The 23,041-nt window shown below is 43.9% G+C and overlaps 1 protein-coding gene across 2 annotated transcripts in view; it reads left to right on the top strand.

The window, feature by feature from the left end:
* PRIMA1 (proline rich membrane anchor 1) overlaps positions 1–18,548 on the top strand; it is a 54,698-nt gene extending 36,150 nt beyond the window's left edge. The window contains exon 4 of one of the 2 annotated variants that reach the window (XM_074868669.1): positions 14,130–18,548. In XM_074868669.1, coding sequence (XP_074724770.1) covers positions 14,130–14,229 — 100 coding nt within the window. In that variant the 3' untranslated portion in view covers positions 14,230–18,548. Of the gene's footprint in view, positions 1–11,079; positions 11,219–14,129 lie in introns of those variants that run through there. The other variant, XM_074868670.1, reaches the window with a different exon arrangement.
* The last annotated feature ends 4,493 nt before the right edge of the window (positions 18,549–23,041 follow it).

Here is a 23,041-nt window from a genome sequence, read left to right as displayed (position 1 = left end):
TCTATGTGTCCCATAGCCTGAGAGAAAGGTACCATAAATGCCTACATATGCATTTCCTTAAATAGGTGTTGAGTTCACCTTCAGACAATAATTAAATGGAAGAAAACATTGTACTGAAATAAAATGACAGGTCATATTTAAACTGTCTTAAAATTCATTGCTCAGGTTTTTTCTAGGGTACTCAGCATTAGTGTATGATTTATGAACCCTGTATAATGCAAGGTCTAGTTTCAATAGCAGAGCCAAGGTTCTGAAAGTTGTTTTTGTTTATCAAAATGAAACAGGTGCTTGTGAGGGTAAAACACTGAGGTTTTCTTAAGGAGAGCAAAAAGTGGGAGTTGGGGCTGGCTGAGGTGCATGTCTGTCTCACTAAGGGATGTATGTCTCACTAAGCAGGCCATGGCCCTGCATCTCTCCCCCAGCCCATTTTGTACCACTCACTCCCCCAAAGGGCAAGGATTGTGTAGTCCTCCACGTGGCCATCTCCTATAAGCCACGGAGGCCAAGCACAATCTAGTCCAAAATCATTATTAATTGCAACAAAACAATGCTTTTCAGTGTGGGGAGAGAAGACAGAACAGTGTCCTAAACTTGCTTAATCGCTTTGAAGTGGATATTCACGGCATGGCTGATGACGGACAGGTCAAGGTGATTTGAGATTGTTAATCTCTTCTGTTCTCCCTGACACATTAGAAGAGTTCGTACTGAAATGGTGCCTTAATTCTCAGCAGGTGCCTGTAAAAGACAGCAATTACTCAGAAGATAAAGTGAGATAGTTGGTGGAAAAGCTGTGTTAAAAAGTGCTGTTTGAGTGAGGGACTTCTCAAAGAGAAGAGAAAGGTCAGTGGGGACAGATCTGTGTGTCTTTGATGCAGTTCATTGAAGTCATACTGGTTCAGCTCTGCAAAAGGGGTCAACCCCTAAGAAGTGCCATTCAAAAGAGAGTATGGTCTTCATCAGAAAGACCTGGGAATGTCACCAAGGGCGGTTGAAAGACAAACTTCAAAATTTTGGAAAAGCAAGGAAAAGACAGTCATGCTGTAGCCTGATTATCTTTTCCACTGGCTGAATGTTGATGCTTATCAACAACAGGATCAGTATCTACCACTGAGCACCACTGGCCAGATCTTCTGTCACCTCTTACCAAAGCCCAACATCCCTGTGTTTTGCTTAGTCTCTATGCCTAATCATCTCCCAGTGGTGAATTTACTCACATCCTTGGAATGAGGTTGCAGACAATCTACTAATGACAATTTTTTATTATATTATATATTTTTTATTATATATTTTATATAAATTGTTTACCTTGACTTTAGTAAGGCCTTTGACACCCTTTCCCACAGCATTCTCCTGGCAAAACTGGCTGCTCGCAGCTTGGAAGGGCACACGCTTTGCTGGGTAAAAAATCTGGCTGGATGTCCGGGCCCAAAGAGTTGTGGTGAATGGAGTTAAATCCGGTTGGTGGCCGGTCACGAGTGGTGTCCCCCAGGGCTCAGTTTTGGGGCCACTCCTGTGTAACATCTTTATTGATGACCTAGACGAGGGGATCGAGTGCACCCTCAGTAAATTTGCAGATGACACCAAGTTGGGTGGGAGTGTTGATCTGCTCGAGGGTAGGGAGGTTCTGCAGAGAGATCTGGACAGGCTGGAGCAATGGGCCAAGGCCAACTGTATGAGTTTCAATAAGGCCAAATGCTGGGTGCTGCACTTGGGCCACAACAACCCCCAGCAGCGCTACAGGCTTGGGGAGGAGTGGCTGGAGAGCTGCCAGTCAGAGAGGGACCTGGGGGTGTTGATTGACAGCCGGCTGAACATGAGCCAGCAGTGTGCCCAGGTGGCCAAGAAGGCCAATGGCATCCTGGCTTGTATCAGAAATAGCGTGGCCAGCAGGAACAGGGAAGGGATCTTACCCCTGTACTTGGCACTGGTGAGGCTGAACCTCAATTACTGTGTTCAGTTTTGGGCCCCTCACTACAAAAAGGACATTGAATTACTCGAGCGTGTCCAGAGAAGGGCAGCGAAGCTGGTGAAGGGTCTGGAGCACATGTCATACAAGGAGCGGCTGAGGGAACTGGGGTTGTTTAGTCTGGAGAAGAGGAGGCTGAGGGGAGACCTCATCGCCCTCTACAACTACCTGGAAGGAGGTTGCAGAGAGCTGGGGATGAGTCTCTTTAACTGAGTAACAAGCGATAGGACAAGAGGGAATGGCCTCAAGTTGCAGGGAAGGTTTAGACTGGATATTAGGAAGTATTTCTTTACAGAACAGGTTGTTAGGCGTTGGAATGGGCTGCCCAGGGAGGTGGTGGAGTCCCCATCCCTGGAGGTGTTTAAGAGTAGAGTATGTCGACTCTTAAGTGCTTAGGGATATGGTGTAGTTGGGAACTGTCAATGTTAGGTTAATGGTTGGACTGGATGATCTTCAAGGTCTTTTCCAACCTAGATGATTCTGTGATTCTGTGATTTGCAGGAGCTCTAAGCCCCAAAAGTTAGAATGAAAAAGCCAGAAAAGTATGGGAATGCCCCAGCAGTTCCCACATGTGCCCCACGCTGCCGCAGGCAGGCTCTGCCCAGACTCATTCTGCTCCACCTTGAGGTGACAAGAACCCAGACCTGATCATGGAGCAGCTGGAGCAGCTAAGCACCAGTTGGTCCCCTACCCATCACACACATCCTACCACCTTCAAGATGATCAAGACTCTTCAGCACACCTCTCATCTCTGTGTGCATGCACCATTCCCCACCCCAGGCTCTGCCCTTTCTTCTTTTCTCCAGAACTTTGTTTCCTGCATCACCCCCACATTTCCCCAAATTTGACCAGGCAGAAGATACCCCCTTCCTGCCTGACCTTTTGGCACACTTCTGGCCAGCAGCCTTGGCTTGGTGCCACCCTTGACTCCTCTAATTTGTGGCTTCTGCTGACTGTGATTTTGATGCCTGGCTCTAACCTGGACTTCTGTGCACAGAGGCCCTGGGGAAAGATAGAGCTCAGGGAATGTCAGGAGCTGTGCTCAGACGTTCTTCCTCCTGTGCAGGGAATCTCAGCCAGAGGTAACGAGGCATCTGACCATGGCAATGTTATTTCCCACTGTAATTTATGTGCATTAGTTTCATACCTTTGTCTAATTAGTCACAACTTAGTTTGCAAACAAGATCTCAGCTTTTCCATGCCCCAGACGAGAGCAGGTGTTGATAAAGGAAGGCTCAGGGGTGCTTGTCCACACCAACTGCTTTTGGGGTTCCCCACTGCTCTGAAGAGAGGTCACATCACACACACACACACACCTTGCTGTTCTGTCTGCTGCCATGCAGCCACACTGCCTGGGGAAAAAAGAGTATAGGGAGGGTCATGCTTTGCAGAGCTACGACGCTCCTCGGACACACATCAGTCGCTTGCAGCCACCCTCAAGCCCCTTGCAACTGTGCTGCCACCACTTGTGTGGCTGCATGGTCTGATTTCTGCTAGCTCTGTCTTTCCTTCTCTGCACCCCCTGTACTTACTGCTAAATATTTATCACGCTCCAGGGTTGCTAAGCAGCACGCAGCTCCCTGCTAGAGAGAGCCTTGCCACGAAAGCAAGACACGCAGTAGGTCAGCGTGGGCAGAGCTGGGGATGGTAGAAGATGGCATCTGCTGGGGTGGTCCTGCTCTGCCACACACTTACCTCGCTCTGACTCCAGTGACCCCTCTGTCAGCAGGCACATGGCCACCCCCTCCGGTATGGCTAGGCTGGAGAACAATGCTCCTCGTTGGTCCATCTCAGAGAGTTGTTGGCTAAATAACCACATCAGAGAGCATTTGTGGAGATGAGTATCTCATCATCCATTCCCCAAGGTAATGCCAGGTGATGGAGTGAAGCACTAAAAAGGGGTCTGATGTAAAGGGTCTGATCCCAGCTGTGTGCAAGGCAAGAGTTGGAAAATAGGGTCATTCCTCATTCTGGCCTTTGAAAAGAGGCCACGCAAAGAGGTCCAAGGTGGAGAAATGGTGCCTTGTTTGGTGTCTGCTTTTTGAGGAAGTAGCATGAACCCTTATGAAAGATGTTAATACTCCTACACAGCAGGAACTCAGGCTAACCTGATTCTTCCCTTCAGTTGCTCTGAGCCCTGGGAAGCCAGTGTGGAGACTGGCTGAACTCAAACCCTTCCTCAGAAGTTGTCTCCAGTTACAATTGTCTAAAGCCGCTTAGCTCCCAAACTGTGCAAAACCAAATCTTTGTGTAGACATCAAGGTGTGCAGGACTTGCTGGTTGCTCTGCTTCTGTATGGGCTTGCCTTGTTGCACACCTAGAGCATTGAAAGGCTGGGACCACCCTGTGCAGTCCACTTACAGTGGGATTGCATTTATCCTGCAAAGAGCAGGGTCTGGCTCTTTAGACTCTTGTGAGTGGAGAAAGTCAGAAGCAGCTGCTTGGAAATCAGTGGTCTTATTCCAGTTGGTGGCAGAGTCAGATTGCCTCAAGTGCAAAGTGATCTAGATAGTTGTGAAGGTCAGTTCATTTTACAAGTTTTAATTTTCTTCTCAGCTCCTTGCATTTATTTGTGTTGCAGACACTCTTCTATTAAAGACATTTCTATAACAGAAAATCTGCAGAGAATTTTGGTTCATCTGCACAGAAATTAATCATTACTATTTAAATAATGTTGTGAAAGTCTATTTAAATTATTCTGTGAAATAGCAGTAGCCTTGTTCTTCTGTATGGATCAAGTCCATTGTTAAAGCTGTTGCCTATGTTTGCAAGGGATCAAATAGCAAGGTAGTTATCTACATTCAGCAAAAAATCTGAGCACAAAGTAGTACAGAAGATAAACTTTGTCTTGGCGATGGAGAAGTCCATTGCCTAAAATGGCACATGGCTGGTGAGAGACATACTGTCCTTCAGAGACAGCAAGAGAGCAGTGAAGAGTAGTCCTTGCTCATCTCCTCTCTCTGCCCCTTATTATTCCAACCCCACGTTCTTCCAGTACTGATGCCCACCCAGACCATGGGGCACCAACGGCCAGCCAGTTTGCAGACATGGTTGGGGATTCCTGCACCTTTTCCCTCCTCCATTTTCTCCTCCAGGGGGACAACTTCTAACTGGGAGCCCAGCTAAATAATAGTTCATAAATGTCTTTTACTGGCCTCACTGTAGAAGAGCAGAAGCAGTTAGGTAGTTGTCATGTCTTGTTCAATGTATATGTTTAGATGCATTGACTATATAAAAGAATCAAGGTATTGATCAGGGTTGGTACAGCTGGGCACTTGAAAAGTGTATTTCTCCAGACTGCCTAATTAATGTTTGTTAAGCACTTTGAAGTTAGAAAGCATTGAATAGTGATAGGTGTTTTTCAGTCTGTTCCAGAAGAACTGGAGAATTTTGAAGGACTAAGAAAGACCTCAGTTTGGGCTTCATGCCAGCACCTGTGAGAACATGCATATCTCAGTTTTGTGTGGGTCACAGAGAGCTCTCACAGATGTGTGCAGAAGTGAAGTATCAAATCTGCACATACATTAAGCTTGCGGGCACAAAAGCCCAGAGACTGTGCACAGTCCAGTTTGGGGGCAGCCTTAAATTTTTGTCCAGCATTACACAAGCTCCATGACTTTGATTTTAGTGAGACAGTAGCATAATGCCACTACTGCAGTAATGCATTTGGTCTGCTCTAATCTGGAAGATATTCATAGGAGTGCCTTGGGAAATGCTACTCTCTTCCCCCTTCTGGTCTGCATGAAATGGGGAAAAAATAAAGGAGGAGAGCTTATTGCCTTCATTATTAGCTGTTACCTATTCCCATCTATCACCCAGACCCGGGTGCCACAGTAGAGCAACTCACCCTAAGTCCAGCTCTGAACATAGGTATTGCCTTGATCACTGAGAATCAACCTCAGAGAAGCTGAAACTGCACCTGGAGTTCACTGAAATGATTTCTCCTGTTACATTGGTTGTTTCAGTTCCCTGAAGCAGTCAGTGTTCCTTCTTCGATACTTCAGGGTGGCAGCCTTAGTAACATGGGACTGGAACAAGACCTGTCAGTCCTCAGTATTGTGGGCACTGTGGCATTTGATCCTTTTCATAAACATATCAGTCTCCTTCTTAAAGCTGTGTAGTTTTCCCTCTCTTCCTGTTCCTCTTCCAGCAGTCCCAGTTCAAACCGTTATTCTTCTGAGAGTAAAAGAACCTTTTTGGCATCTTCAGCCTAAATTTACCCATGGCTTCTTCCCGTTTCTTCTTTTCAAGTGCTCTTTTCCATTTCTGGTGTTCCCTGAGACCAGTCCCATCCCCTCTTCTTTTTCATTCGACTAGATTGTTCAAGCTTGTTTATTGTCTTCTGTAAGAAATCAGGACAGAAATTTGAGCTGGCTACTCTCTGTAAATTATATACTTGTTAGGACAGGTCATGCCTAATGCAATAGAGTGATATGTAATTCTGGTTATCTGGGTGCTACACATGTATTGACAATCCCAGGCTGTTTCTGCCTTGCTTGGCAGAGCATGCTGCACCATGAACTGAGCTCCATGAACGTACCTTAGCTGCCTACACTGCTCTGCGGCAGGCCAGGCCTTTGAGGCGCAGGAGTGTGCCCAGCTTATCTCCAAAGGGCACTGCCAGTGTGTAGCACACTGCCAGGCATGGCCACGGCCATGGCCAAGGCCATCGTCCAGATATGTTTTGGCTTTGTTCAAAGCAGGGTGCCTTCATTCCATGCATTTAATGGCTGTCTCTTTGTTTTTCATTTGGTGGCTCTTTGCCAGGCTGGAAGGCTGGCAACATGAGCCCATTTTTTTACATTAGGCCCATTCATTTTTTACCTTTTGTCATCAAAACATACCAACAATGTATTCCACACTGAGAACAACTGATGGATAACGTCAGCTGTAATATCCCTCCAGTCAATAAAACCTTTTAAATATCATTATAGGGAATGCAAAGAATGGGTTGTAACGTGAGGGGTCACTGAAAGTAGTTTTATAAATTATGTCAGTTAATAGTCCAGTATGCTAATAATAAAGTGCTTCTCTTCTTTAAGATAGGTTTTGTCTAGGAGCATAATTCTGAAGTTAGCTTAATTGAAGACCTAGTATGAAATGTGATTGCATCACCTTAGTCTCCCAGGGACAGATCTTCCTCTGTAACATCAGAACAAATCCTCAAGTCCAACAGTCTGTGGAATTACTCTGACTCTGCACAGCTGAAAATAAATGAAGACTAAGCTCCACTTCTTAAATTTCATGTGTGGCTCAGCAATCTAGTGCAATTACTTGCAATCTGAACAGGCCAAATCCTCCCTTCAGATATACCCGGAGTGACTTCAGCAGGCTGGGATAGATGCACTTCTGCAGAAAGAGATCTGCCCGCTACATTTTGCAACCCAAGTGCACCAGCTCAGGGAACCTCTAAGTGCTGATAAATGGCTGCAGAGTGGCTCTGTATGGATTTTTTTTTTTCCCTGAGAGGAGCACTCAGCAAAGGCTAGATCTTCAATCCGTCCACAGCAAGGGGGATTTGACTGTCACAGGGGAGCATGAATCGCCCCAAAACAGAAATCGCCCGCATCCCTGCAGCGCTTGCTTAAATGTACTCCAGAAACTGGTCAGCAAAGAATGGCTGTGAGGGAGACCTGAATTAGCTGTAAATTGCAGGCTTGAAAATGCTCATATGAACAGTCATTAAAGAAGGAACTCTTCTTAGGAGATGGTATCTTGGGGTTGGATCAAAGCCTATTGCTGCAACGTGACTTGCAGTGCTGTGAAAGGGACTTTCCTCTTTTGCATAATGGTCTGTGCACTTGTACAGATCTCCTCCACACGAGAGACAGACAGAAAATGCATGAAGATGTTAAAAATTGTATGCTTACTTTCTCTTGTAAATCTTATCAGCTGACCACTACTAAGACTGAAGTTCTGAAAGGTCTCAAGGGAAAGAACAGCCTTTTCTGATTCATAGATGACATCTCTTTTTTTCGTAAGGAGCAAAGGGGCAATGCAGCTTGAGGAAGGAGACCTTCATCAAATGTCCAAAACTAAAAGTAACCAAATATACATAGTCCTTCCAAAAGGTGCAAGTAATATCATCTAGGTTACCTATAAAACTTTCTAGTTTGGAAGAGTAAGTCAAAAACATCACATACTGGGATAATAAGTAATAAACCGTGGGGCAAGACAGTTTGTTTGTCTTTTAAATGCTGGACTATCTAACTTACCAGACTGGAGATGAAAATACAGGGAATACATATAAAAGCCTTGAGAGACTGAGAGTATTGCACATTGGTCCTCGACAAACACTGAGCAGTAGTGAGCACATTGCTGAAAGTTGTCCAGATGGAGCTGCTTTTTTTCATAACTGTAAAACATTTGCTTTGTACGTGGGAGGTAGTTGAGCCAGTAACCTCTTCCTACGAGTAATGAATAGTATGCTGCTTGTTTTCTGGACAGATAGATGGTCTACATATGGCTGTTAAGTAATTTAATAGAGGAAAACAAAGGTTTCAAAGAATTTTCATCATTACGGTTTCTTCTTTGATTTCTGTCTTTACACTGTCAAATAAAAAATATCCAGAATGAATTTTTCTGGTGCCTCTGAGATAGTCAAAGGGAGAAGTCAGAATGTGACTCTCTCTTCAAAAACTCTCTCCAGGGAAGAGTCCTTCTCTAACATGAGCCCCATATGTCTGGGCCATAGCACCAGGCTGGCCAGCGCAGGTTAGTCATTAGGGAAGGCTCATTGTGGGCAGCTGCACACAGATTTGGTGGCTGTGTCCCAGAAGGTAACTGTTGTCAGTGCACTGAGCCCCTCTATCAGGGGTCCTGTTCACAAACCAGTCTTAGAAGGCAAGTTTGCTTCTCTGACCAGTTGCTATCATGGGAACTGATTCTCCTCTGATGTCTGATGGCCAGCATGAATCAAACGGCTGTTTGATGAATGCCCCCCGTACTGAGATAGAGACAGCCTCCATTCACGTTCTTTATGTTCTTATAAGCATTCGGGTTATTTGGAGAGATGGTCTAGTAATTGAATAACATTACAAAATTTATTCTTCCATTCCTATCCTGTATGTGCTAAATAAGGATGTTTTTGAAGTGTGACTGTAGCCCACACATCATTTTGTCTGGGCTTCCAGCAGTGAAGTCTAGCCAAGAGTTCTAAATGTAGCTGCCACAGGTACAGCTAGCATCCTAGCCCAGGAGATAAAGCTGAGTGAAAATATGCTTATGAGATATTTATACTGTTTCTTGGACAACTTTTGTAACCCAGGAAGATGCTGCTGTGGTTGGATCTCTACTGGTATATAGGTAGCTTGGATATTTCTACTGTGCACTGGGGGGCACATCAGGATAGATCAATCCTATGAAGCAAATGGATGTGTCGTATGAGACTCAATTTTATTGAAAATCATTAATTATGTGTTGATAGCTAATGAAATATTCATCAGTATGGAGAAGAGCTTTGAAGTCATTGCATGTATAAGCGATACATCTTCAGCTCTGATTTGCCTCTTCCCTTCTGCCACTTTGCCCCGGGGATCGGCAGGCACACACGCAACCCGGCAAAAGCCACTGCCGATGCAGGAGGGGCAGGCGAGCCGCAGTGGTGCAGCCAGTGGAGCAGCTCACTGGCTGCTTATCTTTCCCCATAGCACAGCCCTGTGCTGTGACATGCAAAAGCGGAGCTGCCCACAGAGCTTAGTAGCAGCTTTGTTCATGGTAGGAGCCACCTCGAGGTAAAACTGCTTTGAGAAGGAAGGCAAGTTCTTTACGTGTTATTAAAAGCACCTTCATGAGAGGAACTGAAAATGCGACAGGATTTTTGGCACAGGTATGTTGTACGTTGGCACAGGTACATCTGTGCAAAGGCAGTACAGAAATGCCTCACAGCTCTCACTGTTGGTAAAATCTCTGTCTTTTGATAGTGATACCCATACAGTGCAATCTTTTTTTTATACATATATTTGCTGGTGCCTTTTAAGTACGATTTACAATTTTGTACTGCTGCTCAGGAAAGAGTGAAGTTGCACTGTGGTCTTCTGAGCACTGGGCATCTCCTCTTGCAGTGCACAGCAAGGAGGGCAAAGCAGTCTTTCCTCCTCTAACTGCATTTTAAAAGAAGAATGACACTCTATTGCCGTTTTGTAAGAAACAGGATAGGTATTTCCCTCGGAGGATAATCCAGGGCAGCAAATCCCAAGTGGAGGTAGGCATCTTCTGGCAGTGTTGAGTCAGGACTGGAGCCCCAGAAGGAGGTGAATTTAAGATCTCTTCATTTCTCTGCTGCCAGGCCAAGGTCACCCCCTCCTACCTTGTCTGGGTTTCCCCAGGGCCCAGCCTTCCCAGGTGCTGGCCATGGTGTACTGTCAGTCAACAGAGACATTGCTATGGAGGTAGGCAGTAGGAAACAGGTTTGCAACGCTCAGGCTTGTCTTATGAAAACAAGTTTTAGTCTTAACTCTCATCCCTTTCAAGCACAAAGCATCTTGAAGACTATGAGCATGTGGATTGCGTTGTGTCTTTTAAACTCTGTTACAATTTACTCTTCTGGACAAAACTTCTATTCCCATTTCTAGGTGATCATATTCTCCTCAAAGCTTCAATAAGCCTATAAGTAACAAGGCATAATAAAGTCCTGATTAAATGAATAGTCTGCTCAACTTTTGCTTGATTTTGTCTGAAAAGTCATATGTAGCGTTTTTCTTAAGTGTGTACAAGTGAGACATGAGGTGAAACCTTCCCCTAGTACTCTGCCACACAACTGCCTTAGAGACAGTAGGTCTATGCCAAATTTACACCAATAGCCAAAGCTGTCAGGGAAGGTTTTGTTAAACATACCAACTGAGTTTTGTGACTAGACATGATAAAGGGCCAAAAACGGTGTTTCCTCTAGGAAATTTTCTAAAGACAGAACATACAAATTACGTTTGAATGTGCATCGTTACAGTGACCTTTACACAGGACTATGCAGAGAACCAGTACAAGCCAGTATGACAAGCCAATATTAATTTCTTTGATAAATAAGATTTATAATGTCATCAGAACCTCATCTGAAGTTTAAACTTGATGTGTGAAATACACTATTAAATGGCTGTTTGATGCTTTCTTGATTTTAGGACTCATGCAAATTAATGCATGCATGGTGGAGAGGTCATTATGGACTCTGGTGCATCATTTCAGGCGTGTACTAAGCTGTGCAGAGTTGCATGTCCCTTTCATTTGCAGATGTTTGGCATGAAGAGCACACCAATTTGTTTGCTAAACATCAAAGCACAATGTGTAGCAAATCATACTGTAAAGCAATGCAACCACTTGTTAGTGAACAGCCCATTTCGCCTGCCACCAAGTGAGTATGTCACAGATATGAATAGTTCCCTACTCGTTCCCTTACTAATTTGAAACATCCCTTTTACCAATGAAGAGCAACCCTGGAATGGAAATGCATAAATACATGGCCATAGTGCTTCATCTGGAAAGGAACTTGGAGTATTACACATAGGAAGATCATGCATAATCTAGCTTATTAGGCAGAAAATAGGATAAAAGGGTTTCCCTTGGTGTGTAAGAGGAAAACTTGCATGCTTGGATCTCAACAGTCAATTAAATTTAAGGTAAAAAAGCACAAATGACACACAGAGCTAGTGGCACAAAAAGAGCTAGTGCCCTAATGCAAAAGGGCAGTTGAAAAACCGCAACAGGCCAAAATGACCTTGCAAATCTAAATGCATAGGTCAATTTTATGCCAAGCCAGTGATTTAAATGGTGTAACTGAGGCAAGTTTGACCCCGAATCCATGCTTGACATGCCTGAAACAAACCAAGTGAAGGAGTTAAACAGACGGGTCTCCAAGCCTGAACTTTAGCATCTGCCGAAAATAAATAAATAAATAAATAAATTCCTCAAATAACCATTTCATTGAGACTCAGGAAAGTAGTTGCTCTGTTTTGCTAGCACTAACCTTGAGCAGTTGGTAAAGCAGAAGCAGAACCTTGGTAAAATCTTCATTCCACTATTTTCAGCCTCTGAAAAAACATGCTTCTAATGCATGCTATTGCCAGCGGTGTAATATCACTGGCAACCTCTCCAGCAGTGTCTGCAGAGAGGTCTTGCCATCATAGGAGAGTCTCTGAACCCCCCAGGTCTGCGCTGGGAGACCAGCCTAGGGAGGGAAAAGAGCACATGGCAGCTCTTGGGGAAGAGAAACCGAAGCAAAAAAAGGGGGAGGAAAGGGAAGAGAGTTTCAGGAGGACTGAAGAAGTCAGTCTTGAAATCACTTCTAGAAAAAAGAAAAATGTAGGTAAAATGAGAGGAAGACTTTTTTAACATGAAGAAAGAAGAGAAAGTCTAGAGAGGGAAAGAAAATGGAACTGGAGAGGTGAAGAAACACGTAGGAGACCAAAATAAAGAAAGGGGTAAACAAGAGACAGATAGCAAAAAGTGGCCAAAATGTCTTCATTTTTTGACCATTCAGAGAGCTGATTGTCAGGGTTGGAATGCAGGGGCGGGGAGGCAGGGGGAAGAGGAATTTTTGAAAGCAGCGGAGAAGTTTAGACAGCCACACCATTTTTCCTGCCCAGTAGAAAAGTATTGCCATCAGATTCTCCATTCTTTTTGTCAGGGATGTGGCCAGATGGATAGGTGCTTAACAATGTCATGAAAGACAGAGCCGCAAGACTTTGTGTCAGATACAGACAGGCACAGCATATTAATGCCTGAAAAACAGTTCAACAAACCTTTAGTCTCAACAACCTTTAGTCTCCCCTTCCCTTCCATTTCCATTCTCTAACAGCTGGATTCGTAGCTAATATTAACAAGTCTTAACTCTTAACAGCTGAAGACAGATGTAAGATACCACAGTCAGAAGTATTTTCTTTGAGATTACAAGCAAAACAAATTTATCTTCCTGCAATCATTCTCCATAAGTCTTTCATTCATACTTTGCTGAAATTAAATGTCATTAACCATTTTTTATTAATTGGTTTTTGTTTTGTTAAACAATGTCAAGAACAATAGCACAGACTGACTGTTGTATTACATTTACCTGGTCCTCTTTTTGACCTCAGAAGCACTTAAATTCAAGGCACTAATGTCTGAAATACCTGTGTGGAAAGCACAAAGCTTTTTCCTCCTACTATGTTTAAAACTTCAGCTTTAAATAAAGGTCATGCCACTTTTGGGAATAGAAGTTGTGGGGGAAACACGTCCATGATGTAACATGGTCTGTTGTGGGACTTACGCTCAGGTCTCCCTTTTCAGAGTCACTTTAAAATCCCAAATAAGATGATTTTGCTCCATGATGTGCAGGTGCTTGTTAGTTTTCTGCACTTGCTGGGCATTTCCTGAATAGTCTCACAGTAAGCATTGGTGGTCCTGGACTGTGTTACTAAATGGTATCAGTGGCCACCAAACAAAACAAAAAGGGTGGTTGGTGCTGGGGGGCTGGTAGATCACAGCAGACGCCATGTTTCAGTCCCTCCTTTGCAGACAATGCAGAGAAACACAAATTGCCTGGGGCATAAAGTATCTGACTTATTTTGGGTATCCACTTTAAGCTGCTCTGAACTGTGTTTTAAAAGTCCCTGTTTCTCTCCATTGACTGTGAAGGTAGTCTGGGGTGGTCACCACATATGTGCATATCTACACTGGTCAGATGAATCCTCTCCTAGTGACTGAAAACAGTAGTTTTATGATGACTGGTGAGCGAGTTGAGTCCTCAGTGGACACGACTGGTCATCATCCCACTTTGAATGATGTGGCACTTTGAGGAGAAAGGCCCAGGACTGCCCCAAGGCAGAGCCTGACCCAGCGCCCCAGCCTCGGTTCCAGGATGAAGGTGGTGGTGAAGGGCTCTCCTTCCAGCAGCCTTTGTCTCATGCAACATGCACACCTGTATCTGTACACAGACTAGCATGGGGACACCATCAGCCCATCATGAGGCCTTAGGACCAGACTTCTCACCTTCCAGGTGGATCATGAGGCTTGACAAAATTTAACTGCTGGTTTGGCCTGTGTTCAGAAAGGGAAAAATAGACAGGAAAAGTTCAGTATTATTATGCACCTTACATGTCCTTGCTTTCAATCTGTACTGACAAAGAAGATGTTTATCTCTGTCTTTTCTTCTTCCCCCAACCCTGCCTATACATCACCGAACCTGGGATCACCCAAGGAAACCAATGAGAAAAGAAGAGAACGGAACCAGTCGGGCTGAATATGCAATGACCTCCTCCCAAAACAACAAAACAGTTGATAACAATGCAGTCGTATAATCCCCGAAATCCCGCCGAGGCCCAGGAGGTGGTAAACTTTCAAAGCACACACACGGAGTATGCAAGGTGGGTGAAATAAGGCAACGAAAGGAGCTCTGTGGCCAAGGACTTCATTTCAGAAATAGTGCACGCATCAGTGATTCAGAAGAGAAAAGCAGGCTGCTCTTCAGGCTTGCTGCTTCTCCCAGAGAGGATAAACTCGCCCACCCGGGCTGCCTGGAGAAAAGGCCTCACAAAGGCATAAGCATTGCATGCTGCATCTCATGAAAGCGATGTTGCGATGCCTCACGCTTCTTCTTCTTCCTCTCTTCCCCCCCACTTTTCAGTTTGAATTGAGTGTCCACAAAAAGCTGCTGAAATAGGATCTTTTGAGGAGAAGGTGATCTGCCAGAGTGGCAGCAGCTTATTATAAATGGGTCCGAGGGTCAGAGTGGGAGGTGACACCTATGTGCTTCTCCAGCCTGTGCAGTTTTGTATGCTTATACTTCATTCTTATCATTCCTATTATTTCATTATTAAAAAGGGAACAAAGATTTCTGTTAAGCCATCAAGCAACCAAAAATTGCATGAACTTGTGACTTATCCCAGGAAATTCATTTGTGGTCTGGTGACTATGCAGTTTCCATGGCTGAAGACTTTTCAGGCAAAAGAAATCAAAACGTAAGATTTTAGCAATTAGCATTGCTGTTGAAAGAGAGATGTTATGAAGAGGTGCTTTGAATGTTATTACTTCATAATCAGCCTCCTTTTTTCATCACACTTTTTATCTTTAAAAAAGTTCTTCTTTCATGAAATTCTACACGTTTCTCTGTGTTTGCATCATGCTGATTCCCCAGGGAAACCCCTACAGGAAAGATGTTGTTTACATCTTGGTGTGAGTATTTGGACAGGAGCGTGTTGAAAGGACTAGCAGCCCTTTGAAGTCCTCTTCATTCACTGATTAGTGGTGTTTCATGAGAAAGTGTCGAGTCTCCTGAACTGACCCACCAAGGACATTGTAAGTCTGGTTTGGAGGACCACTTTTGAGGGTCTGATAAGCTGGTTGTGCTCATGTTAACTTGGCCAGTTGTGCCAAATTCAGCATAATGGCTTAGTGTTGTACTTTCCATGACATGGATTGCAGACTACTTAAAGCAAAGCTGAATCAACCCAAACTCATTTCATGTAGGATCTCAGGTTAGACCCAGTGAGTAACGCTTAGGATAAAGGCGATGAGACTAGTCGAGACACTGGTCTTGCCCCACCTCCTGAAAGCTTTCCTTTGTGTCACAGCTCCATGTGTATGTCTCCGTTTACCTCTGTGCTGAAAGTAGTGATGCAGTGAAAGACAAATTTCCACCCTGGCTTCTTGTCTGGACATCAAGCTTTGATACCATTCGGTCTCCATGTCTGTGAGTAACTCCCAGGCACCAACCCAGTCTCACTCCAGGACATGGCTGCACCATGGCCATTGCACCCCTCAGTACTGCAACACACCAATGCTTTCAGTTTTGTATAAGGATGTGCCTGAACTGCGGAGATCAGACCTTGAGTTTGAACGCATTCTTGTCTGCGGTTGGTCTGTCACCAGGATGTAGAGTTTGGCCTGATGGTAGAGGAAGATGATGTTCTGCAGACCTTAGCCTAAAAAGCTCCGGGATGTTCAAATCAGCAGTTTCAGCTCAGGCCCATCTCTAGTTTTCTATTACCTATTGAACAATAGGGTGTATGTAAATATAAGTATCTTTTAAATTATAAAATGAGATGCTGCTATATACTGCTGTTGAGGGGTTTATGGAGTTACTCATTTAGCTTTTTAGCCTGTCATCACTATGTAGAAGTTTAGCTACATAAAATTATTTTTTAAAGGCTAGACTTTCTTGAGAAGTGAATGCAATTACAAAAGTGAAAGGGAATAAGTAACCCTTTGCCCAAGAGTACGATCATTCCCTGCCATATTCATGTTGTGTGCTTGCACAAGACACAGTGATATGTTCTTAGATCCAAAGTGGGATTAAAATGACAGAATTTACACTTCGAGTCTGGTATCCCAAATGTTGATTGCCTAAAGCACTTAGCCCCTAAATACTATAATAAAAATATTGCAAGTATATTTCTAGAATATTTTTTAAGCTATAACATTTATTTTGATGTAGTTACCTATGTTTGCCTTTCTTTTCTTACTCCAGTTGTTTCTGCCTGAATGCGGCATAGTTTGAGACTGGTTGCATGTTTAGCTGAGAGTATAAAGTATGAATGCAGATGAGTTTAGCATGATACAGGCTCAGGATTAGCACTTCCTCCTAAAGGCTATTGATTTTATTTATTTCCTAATACAGCTTTAAAGGCATGTTCTGTAAGGCCAAAATCACAAAAGGGATTTGTAGTTCATTATGTCCATCAAAATATGTCTGGTTTTGCAAGAAAAAGTCTAAAGAGATGGTCACTGGACACTGTCTGATTTTCAGCGATATCAATGGTAAAATGTGCTCACAAGAAAAGCCTGGTGCATGACATAAACCACAAGCACACCCACCCCAGGCCTCCTGAGGTCTTTTCAGGAGAACATAAACATTAAAAACTTAATGGAGAGCAGGAAGGCAGGGCATTCCAAGGAGCAGCACGTGAGGACTAGGACCTATTTTCAACTCTGCCACTGATCTGCTGTTTACTAGCAAGTAATTTTGCCTCTCTGTGCCTCAATTACCCATCTGTATAATCAAGACTTACCAGCTCTGTGACAGTATTTTGAGAGATATAGGTGTATTTTGTTTGCATAGGCAGATATATATTATCATTATATTGAACATGCTGATATTAAATAAATGTATTTGGGCACATCATTGCCATAATATTTCTTATACAAACATTCTCCAGTGTGCTTTTATAATCCATTGGCCACAGAAGAGCCACAGCAGACAGTCCGAGAGCTGCTCCTCCACTTGTCCAGAGCCTTTGCTCTCAGCACTCGTGCAGCTGTATGGTGGGGAGAGATGGGAAATCTTTCATGGGGTAGTTTTGCCTTTAGGTTCCTGCCTAAGTACAGTTGACTACATTGCACCAAAATTTAAGGTGATCTTCAGAAAGGTGTTTGGAAAAGTGTACAGGAAGCAGATGTAAGTTTTCAGAAAAGAGAGGCTAGAAAGGCAGTGTCATTGAGGAATGATTTGTGAAGTTTGCTGATGTGGTTTAAAGTTGTGTTTAACACTCTGCAGACTACTTGCAAAGCTTTTGTAAAAGAGGCTTCTGTGCTTATTGTACTATAATTAAATACAAAGGGAAAGGAATAAGCTTGATGGATAAGGGCTTCACTAAGCAGTGACCCTGGATCTGGTAAACTGGCAATCCAAAATGCCCTTTACAAGCATCTCGAGTTTGTTTTTAGCCACCAAAATATCAGACATAGAAAGGTTCTGCATAACTCTGTTTCCAAAAGAGCCAGATCCCCAGCAGATGCAAAGGTGGCCAGTTTCTACGCAGAAGTTAACTGCTCTGCTCTGACCACCACCAGACAGACTCAGAAAACTGCTGTGTTCAGTCTGAGGGAGAGCATCAACTCAAAATTTCTCCTCAAGGATCACCACTAGCAGACGCGAGCAGGGAATGCACTTTAAGCTGCAAAGTGTTGACTTTCCTTGGTCCTCAGCAGCACCAGGAAGGTGTGGAGCTGAAGCCCCAGCCCTGCCACCCTTCCTGGCTCAGACCCAGCACAGCGGTGTGCCCGGGAAAGCATCTCTACCTTGGATAGATGCTGCAAAACAGACATGAGAGGAAAGAGGAAAGTACTACTAAGTATAAGATATAAATATATTGATATATATCTATACAGAGACCTAATTGTCCAGTCTTGCATGCCATATGGTCACAGCATGTGAAGCAAGTGTGGGCCTCCTGCTCCAGTGAGGTCATGACCATAGATGCTGCTAAGTAATGGAGAGTCAGGCCTATGGTAGATATGTATTTACAATACTCCCTGTACCTGTACAAACAAAAATATATTATTTTAAACTGCAAAATAGTGTGTTTAAATCAATGCATGAATGTAAATATTCTGAGATCTGCCTTCTTGACTGTGTACCACATGTACAGATGAAAATGAATATTGTTTATAGGAAATCTGTATCAGTGGTTAAATGACTAAAGAGAAAAAAAATATCAGAATTAATGTTGTCATGTTTCTCAAACAAGCCATTAATGTATATTTAGTATTTAAGGATATTGCTCAATAAGTATGTTCTGTACCAAAAACTGTGTTGCATATACAGATTGTGCAGTACCCTATTTTAAAAAGGCACCATAATTAATTTTTATTTTAAATAAAAATGTACTTGTAAAAAGTTTCCTGTGTCCTGTTGGTTATGTAGCTGAGAACAGTCTGCACATTGAAGAGAAACGGTGAAGGGAGGAATGGCTGCAGTGCTACTTCAGGCACCTCTCTTACTGCCCAAATTAACCCTGCTTGCTTGAACACTTTCTGTTCTGGTTTCGGAGAAGCTTGTGGCTGCTACTTGCGACTGTGTCCGGCTGAGTTCTGGTTCTGCCTTGCCTAACCCTGTGGTTTTAGTCCCAGATGGTGCACTGCTGGTGCTTCATAAACAAAGGAATTACACTCATACATTTCTGCAGTAGATTATGGACCAGCCCTTCAGCAGATCAATGCTGACTTAGGATCCTTTGACCAGGATTCACCCCTCACAGTTTTGTGCCTTTGCCAGTTGGGGGTGAAAAGCACAGTCAAGTGTGAGGTCCTCTGAAGCCAAGGGGCCATCACAGCCTGAACCCTCCTTCACAGCAGGGCTCTTCCTTCCCCAGCCACAGAAGAAACCTAAAGTAACTCTCCTGGGACCACTAGGTGCCTGGGTTAGGTCAGCTGAATACCAGCCAAGGGGTGGGACAATTTTATTTTAAATGGGGAGGCATCTTGGTTGCCTTTAATTCCCAAGACAGTATGCCTGAACAGTTTTCATTAGACCCTTAGGAATGATTTCATAGCCAAGATGCCCTTAAAAGACCAATAATGCAAAGTGACCAGGTGGCAGATTAATGAATTACAGAAATAACTGTTATGCCATATACTATGATATCCAGCAGATCTAAATACCAGATGTGTTTTGCAAAAGAAAACTGCCACGTTAATGTCTTCCTGTGACCACTGAGAAAAAAAATGCCCCTGGAAGGCACTGGCCTCCGCTTCAGGCATCAAAGCTGCCGGGTCAACATCTATACCTCCAGTCTGCAGCAGAGGAAGAAAGACGTCACGTTGACAAGGAGACTGCCAAGACTGGGAAGAGACCACTGGGAAACCAGTCAGCAGAAAAAGGTAGGGTACAGCCCTGGTGAGAATCAGGTGATGTCCCTCGAGTCCTACTAACAGTAAAAGTATTGGCCTAGAATTCACTGCCATTTGGCTGAGCTCATGTCATGCTTTAGTCATGGTGAGATGGTCACAGGAATCAGTGCATGAGCATGTTAAAAAATGACCCAAGTACCAGTGCTCTTCAGCAAGCAATGGGACTGCTGGGTGCAAATCTGATTGTAGACTCAAGCACACCAGAAGAGCTCCAAACCTAAAACTGGGGTTATATCTTGAGCGTAGCTGAAAACATTGCTAAATAATATGAGACACAACAACTTGCCATGCTGAAAAGCCTAGTGTTGCCTGCTGCGCTTTTCCTCCACTGCCCCATCACTGGGATCCAGCGTTATGATACCAAGAGAGAAATTAGATTACTGGGTTTTAATATTATTTAGAGAGGGAGCAAGAGATTTGTAATGAGAGAGATGCAGTGTATTCTGTGATTTTGATAATATACAATCATTATTAAGTGCATTTCACTGGTTTCATCTGGACATGTGCATTGCCAAGGTCTATGTCCACTACAATTAGTTTCAAATTACAGCTTTCTCCATTGATTTGGGCATGTTTGATTCATGCAGGTGTAATCTTTGCCCCCCAAACAATCAGATGTTTAAAGAAAGCAACAACTGATGTTTTAGTATGTATTGGTCTTCAGTTACTAGTGTTAACATTCTTAATTTTAATAGATATTTCTTTTCTATCAAAAATAGCCCTTCAGAGCTGATCTTCCATTTAATAAAGATTTTATCGAAGCCATTTCCTTAAGGTTCTTTCATAACTATTATGTCTTCAACCATTTTTATAGCACAGAAACAATTGTCTAGCTAACAGAAAGTAGCCTGAATCTAATTAATTTATTTAGTATTCAGGAAAAACTACCAGGAATATTAATACCAAGATTCCTGGCATGTTCTGAACTTGTTTTGATTCTAATTAAAAGCACTCACTGCCACATTTAAACACTTGTCCTACTGCTCCTGTCTTGCACTGTGACAGTTTGGTGATTAGCAATTCTCCTGATTAGACTGAGCTGTGCAGCGCCTGTACTGTGCTGGTGTCCTGCTGGCCCAGCCTGTCCCAGTGTGAGCATCCATGCAGTGCTGGCAAGGGCTTCTTACCTGAGCGGCTAACATTATAGCCACTGAAGGGGAGTGGGGAGAGGGAGGGACAGGCCAGCTGCTGGGCGCAGGATGCAGCACCACCTCCCAGGTTGTGCCCCTGGTACAGGCAGTCACTGAACAAGTTAAGGTATAGCAGCAAAATGATTGAGGCTGGGAGTAGGTGGTCAAACCCCCTTTATCATATATTATAAAATGCCATAAAAATATTATGCCCATGAAAGAAGCATTATTGCACTGACCAGGGTTTCTGATCAGCCTCCGATGGTGCTGAGGAGGGGGCTGGACAGGGTGAAGGTGATTCATGGAGACCCAGCTCTACCTCCCTTAACAATTTACAAAAGAAGATCCTACAGGCTTTAATTTTTACCTCACTGTATAAACAAGCAAGGCTTTAAGAGCTGATTTTATCATGAGTGCTGGCTAGTTACATCAGATCTTCTTTCTGGCTTGTTGGTTTCCTTAATCTGTGAGCTCTCATAAAAAAAAGCAGTTAAATGGTATTTATATATATCTGCCTGAAAGTATTTTGTATTATACATCACTGTGGCTGAAAGAGAAAGGAAGTTTCTTTGTAAATAGCAGCTGGCTGTTTTGATTTCCTATGCATTGATACAAATTTCATGAACTCGTTTTCGTGCAGCACAAAAAGAACTCAGCGCCGGAACGTGAATAAATTTCCCTTTACGTTCGGCATCGCTTCCCCCTGCACACGCAAACAGAAATGCTTTCAGTATTTAAGGTTTCATTTAACACAGTCTTAGTCGGAAGCAGAAAAGAATATATAAAGAAAAGCAGCAGTATGGCAGACAAGTCCCAGTGAACGACCCTGTGAGCCAGAGACAGCCTTTCCTATTTTGATTTGTAATTTGAGGATAATTCAATTAGACATTTCAAGCAATTTAAACATTCATGCATTGTCCAGCACCAAAGCATGAACTGTTCAGCAGCAAACTAGAGCTGACAGCCTTAGCAGGCCAAGTAAAAATCCCAGTGTTTAAAATGAAAAGCCCTCACCTAATTGATGCCTACCAGAAAATTAAAAAAAAAAAGAGGGGGGTGCAAGGGGGCACAAGGAGGGTTAGAGAAGTACAAATGGCAGAATGAGGCATATATACTGGCTGGGGCTTCACACCTCATTTGCAGCTATTTGCTTAACATAATATTTCAGGGTATGTTCCTTTTAGAGAGAGATTAAAATACAAACGCACCTGATCACCCATCTGCTCCACCTCTCCGGTGGTAGCTGAAAGGCAAGCAGGCCTTTAGGAGCGAAATGGAAGGGAGTTGCAGCTGCTTATGAAAGCGAATCCCTCCTGCCCGCACTCCATAGCACTGGGGCAGGGGAAGGGTCGACACAGCGCTTAGCGCTGAGGGATATGGTGTAGTTGGGAACTGTCAGTGCTAGGTTAACGGTTGGACTAGATGATCTTCAAGGTCCTTTCCAACCTAGATGATTCTGTGATTCTGTGAAGGCATCACCTGATGCCAAGGTCCGGCACCGTACCCACGCAGCAGGAGAAAACCCTGTCGGGACCTGTGGCCTGCTCGGAGATGGCAGGGAGAAGTCAGAGAGCAGGAAAACCCATCACCGAGCCCATTTCGCACATGGCAAGGCATTGCATGGCTCCTTGCCCGGCATCCCACATGGAGCCTGCAAGGGGTCAGGGGCCAAGCCACACACCCGCGGCCCTGCTCTCCCCGGCTGGCTGCCAGCAGCCAAATCCCCGCGGGGGTTAACCACAGCATGCGTGGCTCTGTGCCCACAAAACGGAGATGTTGGCTCCTTGGGTGATAGCTTAGTGATGTTAAAACTCAATAATGCAAAAATTTCAGGAGGCATTTCAAACAAGGATGTTTCAGAGTCTTGTTTGCTTTAAATGCGTTGTCCCTTGTGACCTCTGAATCCAGAGGAAGGAAAGCTATTTGTCTTTTCCCCAACAAGCTGCCCTGGAAGCAGAAGGTCACTCTATCTACCCTATCGACTGGCTGGCTGGCAGGCAAGGCTGCTTTGATGGACACAGATTTGGGCTGCTCAAAGTCATTCTTTTGGTAACAACTTTTAGAGGCACGTGATGAAAGCATCATGAATCATCAAACGAAACTTTTCTGAGAGGCTACATGGCTACATGCCTTTGGTGTCCCCTCAGTGGGGCCCTCTGGACCAGAAAACTCACCTGTAAAAGTTTTCAGGAATGTGTCACACCTGTCCCCTCTTCCTCTTAAGCAGGATCAAGTTTGGATGGTAAAAATCCCAAAAGTACATGCATATAGTACATGTGGATGCCAGATACAGTGATAATTTTCCTTGAGCCTCTCTGTTTGAAGATCCTGTGTCCAGTGTGCTTATAACCTA

Source organism: Strix uralensis, chromosome 4, assembly GCF_047716275.1.
Source record: "Strix uralensis isolate ZFMK-TIS-50842 chromosome 4, bStrUra1, whole genome shotgun sequence".
Taxonomy (NCBI): Eukaryota; Metazoa; Chordata; class Aves; order Strigiformes; family Strigidae; genus Strix; species Strix uralensis.
Note: the sequence above shows the minus strand (reverse complement) of the source record. Positions and strands in the feature narration are given on the sequence as shown.